Source organism: Grampus griseus, assembly GCF_964374135.1.
Source record: "Grampus griseus genome assembly, chromosome: 10".
In the NCBI taxonomy this organism is placed as follows: Eukaryota; Metazoa; Chordata; class Mammalia; order Artiodactyla; family Delphinidae; genus Grampus; species Grampus griseus.
The window spans coordinates 55,328,982-55,341,835 of record NC_139004.1 but is presented as its reverse complement, the minus strand read 5'-3'; the positions used below and the strand labels follow the sequence as shown (position 1 = coordinate 55,341,835).

The 12,854-nt window shown below is 41.6% G+C and overlaps 1 protein-coding gene across 2 annotated transcripts in view; it reads right to left on the bottom strand.

Moving 5' to 3' along the window:
* Positions 1 to 12,854, bottom strand: part of STAC (SH3 and cysteine rich domain) — a 101,905-nt gene that overhangs the window by 25,635 nt on the left and 63,416 nt on the right. For both annotated transcript variants that reach the window (XM_082663644.1, XM_082663645.1), the window contains exons 5-8: positions 12,583 to 12,698; positions 9,343 to 9,421; positions 1,516 to 1,580; positions 91 to 179 (exon numbers count right to left, since the gene is read on the bottom strand). In XM_082663644.1, the coding sequence (XP_082519770.1) occupies positions 91 to 179; positions 1,516 to 1,580; positions 9,343 to 9,421; positions 12,583 to 12,698 (349 nt within the window). The remainder of the gene's footprint in view (positions 1 to 90; positions 180 to 1,515; positions 1,581 to 9,342; positions 9,422 to 12,582; positions 12,699 to 12,854) is intronic.

Sequence of the window (12,854 nt, the reverse complement as noted above, 5' to 3'; positions counted from 1 at the left end):
GAGCGCAGATTGAATTATATTTTTTCACATGGAATGATACTGACTTAAAATTTTTCTTTCATTCTTTTTTTCCTTTTAAAATATTTTTACCTCATTTCCAGATCTTCATTCTCTTGTGGTATAAATTTGTACAAGGCAACATAGGTGTTCATCTGTAATTGGTCTTTGGAAAGAGGTCCCTGAAAGAGAAAATAAAAGAGAAGTGAGAGAAGGAAGGAGGAAGAAATAGAGAGAAGAAAGAAAATAGGAAATGGAGAAGTTAAATGTAATTCCAGTGTATGGATCTTAAGTGTTAAAATACCTAAATGTTATTAAATACTTTGCTCCAAACATAGATTTATTTTTAATTTCCCGGCTGAGTTGATTTCACCACAAACTATTTGAAAACATTTATATAGAACTCTTTGTCAGAAATACTGCAATTTTCTTCAAATCAATTTTTTTCTTTGATATAGTGGTTCATGAAAGGTGGGCCCAGGCAAGAGAATATTCTCTCTATAGACAGGAGACATGTGAATAGTAGTAAACAACTTCCCTTTCCTAAAATGGACTTTTTTTCAGTTAGCCTACAATTCTGTATCTAGCATATCAAAGGGATCTGGGTATATTCATCCAGAAATTCGTTCATTCATGTTGTGGAAAAATTACAGGTTTGGGCATTAGACTGATTTAATTTATGTTATGGTATCACCATCTACTGGCTATGAAACTTTGCAGTAATGATGATAAAAGCTACAATTTTTGATGGCTTACTGTGTGCCAGGTATTATGGTACATGGATTAGCATACTCAAACCTCACAACAGCCCTGTGAGGTCGATTCCATTGTGTTCCCGATTTGTACACTATACAAGAGTCTTACAGGTATTGTGTAAACATTAGCTATTATTATTAACTACATAAATGTTAATCCTATATAAATGTTTATGCTTTATAACATACATAATTTAAAATTATATAATATGTAACAGATATTATATGTTGTATATGTATACACTATATATGTAATACATAATTGTATAATATATTTAAATGCATAATATAATAAATATATGCCATATATATAGAAAACATAAACACAAGTTGTACACAACTACATTCTTTTTGTTTGTGATTCACTCTGCTATCCAAAGCTCAAGTACTTTATGAAATATTATTCTGTTCTAATTGCATATGTAAATTACCATAAAATATAATATATACTTATGTACTTTAAAATAGTCATAATATATTACATAATTATATAATTAACACACTGTAGAGCATATATCAACTTGTATGTGACATACATAACAGAAACAAAAGCATACAGTATAATGCTTATCCTTTGTACCCTGGATGCACTGTAGTATTTGTTTTGCTCAATACTGTCTACGCTATGTACCTTATGCTACATTATTCTCTAAAAATGCTGGTCTGGGCCCCCCTAAATCCATTTCATGACCCACTTGGGTGGTGACCTACAGAATGATCTAAGGACCCTGTCTGGTCTGTTTTCCAAGACATCCATGAATACCTGGTGGTTTATGTTCTTTGCTTGGTCTCTGAAATCGTCAGTGCCATTTTCTGGATACGTGAACACTGAAGGAGACAAGAAAAAGCAGGGGCTTTATTAATCCAGTCACCATGTTTTGGAAACATGCTTGAAAGATGTAGCTTTATTTATTTATTCCCAGCACCATACCTTCGACTTGACCTCTCCCCACCTTTTCCTCATCCTCAGTGACCCATCTCTCGTGTCATCTTCCACGTGATGCTCCCCGTCTCCCTTGAGCATCCTGCACCACCCTCTCTGCACGCCCACACCTTCATACAGGCCTCCAGGCCAGCACGCATCCTCCTGCATTGCTTGGTCTCATTTGGCAGAGCTCTTCTCAGGAGCAGAAACCATGTTATTAATCTTTGTTAAATGTATCAAATCATTTGTTAAGGGGATGGTAGGTGAGGTATGGCCCAAATTAATTGCATTTGAATTCACTTTTTCAAATATCAGATTCTTTGATCTCTATTCAATATCTTGACTCTAGTTTCTTAATGATTTCTACATTCTATTTGCAGAGTAAAGCTTTAGTTTTAAACTTCAAAATACTTTCTCAATCTCTTATTGTCAATGCATTGGGGCCGCTGTTGAGAAAGAAAATTGAATAGTGGTTTCTCATTTAGTTTGTTCTTAGAATACATAATTCTCTGCCTTTTGCATATAAGCAGCCACTCTGTGGCCTTCGCTGAAGAAAAAGGCTTCTTACAACGGGCAGGAGTTTTCACTGTCCACACACACAGCTGTGGGAGGTCCCTGATGGGTATGGGGGGCTCTGTCTTAGCTAGTTCAATCAGTCACAATTATCTCAGAGACCAACATCATGTATCTTCCTTAAACAAAAATAAAAGGTAGCAAGTGTTTCCAAATCTATACAATAGGGTTGTAGTGTTGAAATTAATCTACCTTTTAGATGACTTGACATTCAAAAATAACACATTAGGGCTTCCCTGGTGGCACAGTGGTTGAGAGTCCGCCTGCCGATGCAGGGGACATGGGTTCATGCCCCGGTCCGGGAAGATCCCACATGCTGCGAAGCGGCTGGGCCAGTGAGCCATGGCCGCTGAGCCTGCGCATCCAGAGCCTGTGCCCCGCAACAGGAGAGGCCACAACAATGAGAGGCCCGTGTACCGCAAAAAAACCCCCAAAAAACAACAAAAAAGCACATTAGTCTTCCCTTTGGTCCTCCTTCAGAGGATCAAGGATACCAGCAGAGGAAGAGAAACACACCACGGAAAGCTCTGTATCCTCTTTCATTTAGTGCATCGACAATCTCCACTGTCCTTAAAATGGACTCGATAACTGTGATGTAGAAAACACACTTCAGAACAAGAGCCCCTGTAAATGTACTGATGCTTAGCAAACATCTGTTGCCCATGGTTTATAGTTCCAGAGCCTGTGGGTGCAATTCCATTATCCCTAGGAAGCCAATATGCAGTCACTGGAGGAGCTCGGCTTTGTAGAAAAATGGAAAATGAAGGGCCTTGTCTGCCTCAATATTTGGCTACGCAACTTCTCGGTTTCAAGAGTAGAGATGAGCAACACTCTTCTCTGGTTTTAAGTGATTACCTGAAATCTTGGCATAATTTGATTCCATAAGTATAAAACTGGATACATTTAAAGAATACTGAATATTTGAATGGAAACATGGGAAGAGCATCTTAGAAAATTCTTGATTGATCTAAAAGGGGGACGACATAAGGTACATATGCAATATTCAGTTTGACTGATTTTATAATTTTGTAATTTCACATTATTTTAGCTTTTCATTGACTATCCATTAGCCATCACAAAAATGTGTATCATTTTGTGAACTATGCTGAAAATTATTTGAAGTGACTCCCAATGTGTTTTCAGCTATATGGTTGCAAACAGAACTGGAACACTGCCAAAAAAGAATGATTTTTTTTTTTTTAAAAGCCCATTCCTTCTGGCTATTTCTAAGACTTTGATTTGAGGGGAAAGGCATAAAGAAAGGTAACTATTTTACAAAAAAAATGTATCAGACACCTTTTATGTTTGGTACTTTTAATTCATTTCATTAAAAATAATTTGGCCGTTGATTTCACCCATGGACACACTCAAAATCTATGTCCATTACACAGGCATATTTTCTAATGTTACAGATGCAACATGAATCTTTAGTTTTTGCTAGTCCCCAAAGAGCTTTCCTCTTTTCCTTTTCTATATTCTGTCTTTATTTTTTACTTTGCAGTCCTGGGAGGCCCATGTCTGCCTCAAGATGATGATTTGGTTTTTCTTCTTTAACCTGGTCATGTACAAGTTACATTATCAGCTTATTTGACATTGACTCACATTTGCATCCCCAGAATAAGTTCAACTTGGTAATTATGCACTGCTTTTCTAAAAGGCATTATTGGATTCAGTGCACTAAGATGATTTTATTTCAGATTTCTGCATCCATATTCACGAGGGGGACTAGCCAGCGATTTTGTCTCATGCTGTCTTCCTTTGATTTTGAGGTCAGTATTATACCAGTCCCATAAATTAAGTTAGAGAATGCTGCTGCCCGTCCTCCTGTGCACCTCCTGTTGTCCTGAAAGAGCTTATGTAATCTGAAAATTTTACCTTCCTCAAATGTTTTTTTTTAAAATAAATTTATTTATTTATTTGTTTATTTTTGGCTGCATTGGGTCTTCATTGCTGCGTGTGGGCTTTCTCTAGTTGCGGCGAGTGGGGGCTACTCTTCGTCACCGTGTGCGGGCTTCTCATTGCGGTGGCTTCTCTTTGTTGCTGAGCACCGGCTCTAGGTGCGCGGTCTTCAGTAGTTGTGGCTCGCTAAGCCCGTGCACCACAACTACTGAGTCTGCGCTCTAGAGCCAGTGAGCCACAAGTACTGAGCCCACGTGCCACAACTACTAACGTTCGTGTGCCTAGAGCCTGTGCTCTGCAACAAGAGAAGTCACCACAATGAGAAGCCTGTGCAACGCAACAAAGCGTAGCCCCAGCTCGCTGCAACTAGAGAAAGCCTGCGCGCGGCAACGTAAACCCAGAGCAGCCAAATATAAATAAATAAATAAATTTATTAAAAAAAATGTTTGGTAGAGTTTATTTATAAAGTTGCCCGGGCCTGGTATTTTTGTTGTGCAAAATCTTAAAATATTGAGTGTTTCCACCATAACTGGAAGCAAAGTCAAGTTCTCTACGTATTTCTGTTTCCTCTTGAGTCAGACTTCGGTCATTGACAAGTTTCTTGGCATCTGTCCATTTAAAAAATTTTAAATGTATTGGTATGAAGTTGGTCATAAGATTCTTTCTTGTCAACCTCTGTTATATTCCTCCTTTTTAATTACTTTTTGTTTCATCTCTCTCTCTCTCTTATTCTTAAAAAATTATTAGTGATTGTAAATTTTATTTTTTTTAAAGAACTGTTCTTAGAATGTATTGACCTACATGTGTCATTTAATAATTTCTTCTCTTGTCTTTATTAATGCCTGCCTTCTGTATTCTTTGGGTTTGTTCTATTTCTTTTTCTGACTTCTTGAATATGATGCTTAGATTATTACTTTTCAGCTTTTATTTTTTAGTGGAATAATTTTAGCACTAAATACTCTAGGCACGATTTTTGCTGCATCCCACAAGTTGTGATAGGTAGTGTTTTCATTATTATTCAGTTTTAAATATATTTCAATTTTCATTATGACTTCTTTTTTTGACATATGAGCTTTCTAAAAATATGTTTTGAATTTCCTAAAGTATGGGTTTTCCTAGTTATATTTTGAATATTGATTTCTATCTTGTTTGCATTGTAGTCAGAAAGATGTGTTCTGTATCATATTAATTCTGTGAAATGTGTGAAACTTGCAGTATGGTCCAGTAGGTGAACAATTTTTATTTATTTTTTTGTTGCATTGTGTGGCATACAGGATCTTAGTTCCCTGACCAGGGATTGAACCCATGCCCCCTGCAGTGGAAGTGCGGAGTCTTAACCACTGGACGGTCAGGGAAGTGTCAGCAATTTTTATAATAGTTCCATACATTCTTAAGAAGAATGTGAATTTCCCATTTGTTAGATGGAGTGTCCTTTTAATTTTATATTATCTTATTTTTTAATTGAAGTATAGTTGGTTTACAATATTGTGTTAGTTTCAGGTGTACAGCCAAGTGATTCAGTTATATATTCTTTTGGAGCATTCTTTTAAAGTCAGTTAGATTTGGATTGTCAAGTGCGTCCTCAGATCCTCCATGTCTGTACTGAATCTTTTTGTTTATCTGATTTGCCAGTGACTGAGAGGAGTGTTAAAAACTCTCATCATGAAACGCGATGCCAATTTCCTAATAGTTCTGTCAATTTCTCCTTGAGTTTTTGTCATTTTGAGGCTATGTATTAGATAGATGATTCTCTCTCTGCTCATGACCTTGCTTCCAGTGGAGTTTCTGGCAGTTAAGCCAAAGGTGAAGACCAACAAATTTGCCCATGTATATTTCTGATGCACCCAGGAACAGTGTTGAAAACAACCACCAGAAACACTCAGACCTGCCCAAGAGCTTTTATAACATAAGAGAGAAAGCAGAGACTGCACTCTTAGCACTAAAGACATGAGTATGAATTGTACCTTCTTCTGAGGTGGCCTTGGAAATACTTCTCAAGGACTTTGACATAACATCTGGCTGGAGGAAATAATACCTGTGTGCCCTATGTACATTTTAGAACATACATGAAACAGGTAAAGCAGAACCGGAGGCTCTCCTTGCCAAGAATGTGAGACGACGAGTGGGAACTTGGACTATATATAAGCAGGGTGTTTTCTCTATGTTGTTTCTCAAACTACATGGACAGAGCATTAAATCCAAATCAAAGGAACACGTTTTGAAGCAAACTGATGCATAATTAATCCCTCTTGCTTCTAAGAGTGCACATGAAGAAAGCTACTGCTGATCAAAGGAATAGTTAATAGATCTCCAAAGCTTTTTAGAGGTTTATCACTTACTAAGTTCTTTCAACAGATTGCTTTGAATAAGACTGTGAAAATGCCCCTTGACATGAAAGAGACAGCAAATCATCAACTTTGTGTCCTTGAGTGTATTACTCCACGTCTCAATTTCCTTATCTATCTAGTATTTGTTGCGTGTATATGTCTGTGTGTCCCTGTTTGTGTGTGTATATTGGAGGAGAGGGGTTAGACTAAATGGCCTCTAATCTGGCTTCTCAAACGTTAACAAGAATATGAATCACAGGTCCATATGGAAATTCTGATTTTTCAGGTCTGGGGCAGCCTGAGATTCTGCATTTCTAACGGGCTCTCAAGTTCTGCCCAGACCGCTGGTCCACGGGCCACATGTGGATTAGTGAGGCTCTAGGCTGCACCTCTGACACTTCGTGACCTGACGATGACTTCATTAATAGCAATGGTGCTTCATATTGATGATCCCTAAATACAGCTGTTCACATAATAAAACCCTAAGAAGACCTTTTTTTTTTTTTTTTTTTTTTTTTGCGGTACGCGGGCCTCTCACTGCTGTGGCCTCTCCCGTTGCAGAGCACAGGTTCCGGACGTGCAGGCTCAGCGGCCATGGCTCACGGGCTCAGCCGCTCCGCGGCATGTGGGAGTTTCCCGGACCGGGGCACGAACCCGTGTCCCCTGCATCGGCAGGCGGACTCTCAACCACTGCGCCACCAGGGAAGCCCAGAAGACCATTTTTGAGTGAAGAAATCCCCAGGGCAAAAAGAGACCTCAGCTACAGAGGAATGGGCGACAACATCCGTAAATCTGGACCAGGGTGGTGGAGGCAGAGAGGGAAGATGTGGGCCCATGCTGGGTGTGATTTTGAAGAGCAGCAGATAAGATCTGCGAACAGATTGGATAAGAGGCGTGAGATGAAGGGCGTCAAGGCTGATGCCAAAAGCCTTGGCCTGATCATCTAGTAAAATGGCATTCCTACAACAGAGCAGGAGCAACTGAGGAAGAGCTGGTTTCGGTAGGCAGGGGTGGGGGGTGAGTGAGGGAATCAAGAGTCCATTTGGGTGTGTTAACTTGAAGATGCCTGTTCTCCATTCAGATGGCCGTTTCCAGTAGGCTACAGGCATCCAGAGGCAGCAAAGAGGCCTAATGCTAGGAATGAAGTTTTAGTCATCAGTGTACAGATAGTATTTACCTTTGTTATCTCATTTAAAGATCACAACACCCTATGGATTTGTGTTATTAGTATCCTCATTTTAGAGGTGAGGTGACTGAAGCAGAGAGAGGCTAGGTCTCTTGCAGACCACATGATCACTAAGTGAAGTCCAGCATCTACCTCCACAGCAAGGAGGGGCCAAGGACCAAACACATCCAGTGCGATTAATGACGAGGATGCCCCCTGCGATTTGGTGAGAAGCATCAGGGGAAGAAGGCAGGCAGAACTCAGACTCAGGGGACAGAACAGCTGATAGACTTGCAGCACTGAAATGCAGCTCTGGCTTACATTCCAGCCTCTGGTGAGTTTGGTCCTAAGATACTGACAAACTCCAGGGCTGCTCACCAAATTCAGTTGCTGGATCTGCAATGCTGGACAGAAGTGGGCTGGGAGGTCCTGCAGGGTTACTGCTCTGCCACGAGGTCCTCTGGCAGCTGGCACTCTCTGATTTGTCTTTCTAATGGCACTGCTAAGTGCTTGACGGACGTCTGCACTGATCTGAAAGTAGTGTTTTCCCCATTTGATGCCAAAGACTTCTTACCCTAGCAGTGTGCTTTAGCTGGGGGTGGGCTTGGCAAAGGGGGTCCTAATGGACGCTGATGCTTATTTAGAAAGGAGCGTCATGGGGTGCTGCCTGAGGGAATCACAGAGGCCCCATCCTAACTAGAGAAGAGAATGAATGGATTCCTAGAGCTAAGGAAGTGAAGTGACACCTTGTAAGACAGCAGCTGACAAAGCAGCTATGGGGTATTTGATGTAGAAGTCCTGCTTCCAGCCTGGAAATGGCAGGGACATTTAGTCAAGTGGAAAATCTGTCCAAGGTGGTGCTTCACCTGCGGGTATTAGAGCTTCAAGGGATAACTTCTGCCAGGAGAATGCATTCAGCCCAAGGTAACAACGCAGGTCAGGACCTGCAACCGTACTGGGTTATGAGTGACCCGAGGACAGCTTTGTGACCTATGTAGTTTTGCTGCTGGTAGTAAATACTTCATAAATAGTTTTTGGATAAATGAGTGGAAATTAAGTAGCTGTTGACATCAAGAGGCTCATCGAGATTCAGGCATAAGGTGCTGGTTATGTTTCTTTAAGTTCTGGTTTAAGAGGAGGTTCTTTCTCAATGTTAGCAAGCAATAGCATGTAGTTAGCATCTAGTAAGTATTCTAGAAATTATTATAAGAAGGGCTTATGCTATTAGCAAACTAAATGATATTAATAAAGAATGTCTGGCCAGACTGTGCAGATCAGTCTTTGAGTCTTAGTTATCTCTGCTGGGAAGGAGCCCAGGTGAGGCCCACACTCCCCAGCACCACCCCTCACCTGGAGTACTTCCGGTGTAGCATGGAGTGGTTCTCTCTGGGATGCTTTGTTATCCAGTGTAGGTCAGTGGGGGAAGTGACGTGTTAACAGAAAGGCCTGGAAGGACCTCTATGTCCTTACGGCATGAGAACTCAGAAGACAGAACTTAGGGAATGTTATAGTCAAATCACTGAAATCCACCAGTGATTATGCCCGGTTTCCCTCCAGAATATCAAACACTTGCCCGGACTGAATTCCAGAGCTGGCAGAGAGAGGGGCCTGGAAGTCAGGTGTGCCTGCCTGCTGACCTGGATGACAGATGTGATTCTCGTTTGTGCTGGGCGGTGCTAGATCCCCACACCCCCCACTTACCGCTGTTGCTACGTTTCCGTAGGGCATACACGCCTGCTGGCCCGTCAGCCTCTTCAGGAACCTCGACAAGATCTGAAATCTTGAAAAGAGGGAACAGAGTGGAATGAGCAATGTCATTTCAGGGGCCGAATGAGCAGAGATTGTGATACCAGTAGAAGAGCGAAGGTGGAATTTACATGACACTGTCTTAAGAATCGCATCATTGCTCTTCTGTCTGTTTGGTTAACTTCAGAGAGGCTGTGTGCTCTCTTACGGGCACTGTCGCTCCCTCCCAGTGTCCAGAGCAGGCTCTGGGGTTGGCACATGACAGGTGAATGAGTGCCTATATGCACAGGCCACAGTTAGGTTACTTCCCAGGAAGAGACAGGGAGAAATCAGAATTCCTGCTTACATCCTGTCCCTTAAAATTGTCAGTAGAACTACAGCTCTTTCTAGGTGAGTGTTAAATATTAATTATAGAGAACAAGATGCACTGCTGAGGGATGCATGACTTAGGTATGAGTTCAAAGCTATTTCCATTGCTGCGAAAAGTAATTGCTCTTGCAATAACAAATTTTGCCCTTTCTTGTGTATAAGAGAAGTCATAGTTAGACTTTAGGTTACAGAAATAACAACAACAATAATAAAGCAGCACTCTAAATAGCTAATTGTTACCAATCATCTAGCACGTGCTGTTTTTACATACTTTATATGAATCATCTCATTTATGCTTCACAATAATCCTCTGATAGGCCTATTTTTCAGATAGGAATCTGAAGCCCAGAGACAATCAAGAACTCAACTTGAGGTCTCAGAGCTCGTAAGTGGTGGAGCTGGGGTTTGAACCCCTGGTGTTGTCTCCAGAGCCCATGCTCTTTTTTTTTTTTTTTTAAAGTATAGTTGATTTACAATATTATGTTAGTTTCAGGTGTACAGCATAATAATTCAGTACTTTGCAGATTATACTCCATTAAACTTATTTCAAGGTAATAATTCTCTGTGCTATACAGTAAATCCTTACAGCTTATCTATTTTATGTATAGTAGTTTGTATCTGTTAATCCCATATGCCTAATTTGTCCCTCTCCCCTTCCCTTTCCCCTTTTGGAACCATACATTTGTTTTCTATATCTGTGAGTCTGTTTCTGTTTTGCATATCCATCATTTGTATTATATTTTAGATTCCACATATAAGTGATATCAGACAGTACGTGTCTTTCTCTGTCTGACTTATTTCACTGAGCATAACATTCTCTAGGTTCGTCTCTTAAGCACTGTGCTTCACCCAGCAGTATAGCTGGACTAGCTCACATGCGCTGGTGAGAGCCTTTAGGGTCATCACACTGGTAGCTTGAAATTGGCCACAGTGGGAGTATTTACACCATGGAAATTGGCAAATGCTACAAATCAGGGTCCAGCCCTCGTTGGTCATTAAACATTTACACCACAGATGGCCTCTTTCAAAGGGTCAGATGCTCTACTTCTATCTGTGCATCTCTCGCCTCTTTAAAAGAGGAATTTAGGGGGCCTCAGAGGAGAGTCATATTTGTAAAACAATTTATTTATATCTTACTAGAGAGGAACAAGTTTGCCTTCCTAACTCTCCTCATCAGCTCTAGAGTACTTTAGTACCACCTTCCTGAGACTGATTTCTTCTTACAATTTAACTTTAAGATTTATTTCAGCCATTCTTCCTTTCATGACACATCAGAAAGAAGAAAAAAAAAATGTCACAGGGCCTCTAAGTCACTTGTACCCTGTTCCTCTGAAGCTCACTATTTCTGAATAGAAGTTGCTATTATTATGTTAATTTAATCTTACAAAACTGAAGATCATTCCTGAACTAGCTAACCAACTCCTAGAAAGTTTTCGAATTTGGTTTCTGCTGTCTTCCCAAAGCCATCAAGCCTTCTGTATTCTAGAACATTTGAAAGCACATGAGAGGAAACCTAACGATTTAGAAACAGCCAGGCAGCAACCTCCCAACAATGTAAAGCAAATGTCTCTACAGCCCTGGAAGACAATAAACCTTTGCTATGTGGGAATATGCTCGCTTTAGGATATAACAATACTGCCAGGATGGCAAGAGGCTGAAGTTCATTACTACCGACCCTGCAGGAAGGAAGCAGAGTCATGTTAAAGTAGCAATCAATTGTTTCTGTTTGCTTCCACTGAGGCAATTTGGACTCTGGGGAAAGAGTGAAGTGACAGATATTTAAGTACAATTTCATTTGTCTTTGTCTCCCTGCAGCTCTCAGAACAAAGCCTTCACAGAGCAAAATTTCAAGAAATATTTACTGATGGAACCAGCGCCAGGAAGTATAAGCGGGCTATGATGAATGAACACGTTATTGACATTGAACAAACTATGCTTTTTGCCCCTAAAACCAGTCTGTAGGGTCGAGATATTGCCAGAAATAAAGCTGTTTTAGACACGAAAGCAGACTGGATATCCGTCAGTTATGCCTGTGATGGTCTTTCTGCTCATAGCATCAGTCACAAACGTGGAGGCGAAAACGTTCACTGTCTCCCGCGGAGTGTTTCTCAGGATGTCTCCTTGCTGTGATGAGCAAGAGCTCAGAACCACAGCAGCAGATATTGCTGCTCATGCGGGCAGGTCAGGCCCATCTCTGGGGAGCCTTCTCTCTGCTACAGAGTTGTGTGGCATCTTGGGGCATTCATAGAAACTTCGGTTGGGACAGTCAGAGAGAGGATGACGACACCAGGTCACAGAGATGCACACAACATGCATTTTAGATCAGGTAAAACATAGGAGAGAGGTGCTTGGGAGGGTGTGTGTCCCATGGAGGGAAGCGCCCCGCCTCCATGCCACACCCCTCTTCCAGGGAGGGCAGTGTTTGTGTGAAAGAAATCAAAGGGTGCATCTTGCCTTAGAGAGAGAGGACTGAGAAAATGTGAGAAATGGCTGTATTCTTGAACTGGGATGTAGCTGGAAGGAGAACTGGACACAGCTGGGACTTATCTGCTTCTGCCCCTTGTTTGGGTCGAACCTTTCTATGTGTCAGCAGATAAGCTACTAGTGGTGGGAGGGGGAGGGAGAGAGAGTCAATGAGCCTGAGGCCAGGAGCGTGGTCTTTAGGAGGAAAGTAAAAGGATCTCTGAGGGTTGGCCCCAGAAGGTTAACCTTTAGTGGCCCAAAGGCACTTGGAGCTCCCTTTAAAGGCTGCCTGACCCCCAAGAGACTCCCCCGGCCTGTGGGACCCGCACTCCACGGTGCCCGAGGGAGGAAGAGGACAATTACCGAGGTTCCGGGAGGTGAATTGGAGCCGCTGCCAGAGCTGCCCTTCTTTGTTCTCTGGGCCAGGGAGGTGCCGAAGCGGAGGGTCTCATAGACAGGGTCCACCTTATTGCCGCAGGCTGCATTAGAAGAGAAAGCTCACCTGAGAGAAGGGTTTCCTCATATCACAGTCGGGACAGACAACCACCTATCATACCTCCTGGGCAAATGGCATTGAAAAGTAGGTCCTGCACAACAGACCCTCTTACCCCTGGGGAAATGGAGCTTTTGTGGTC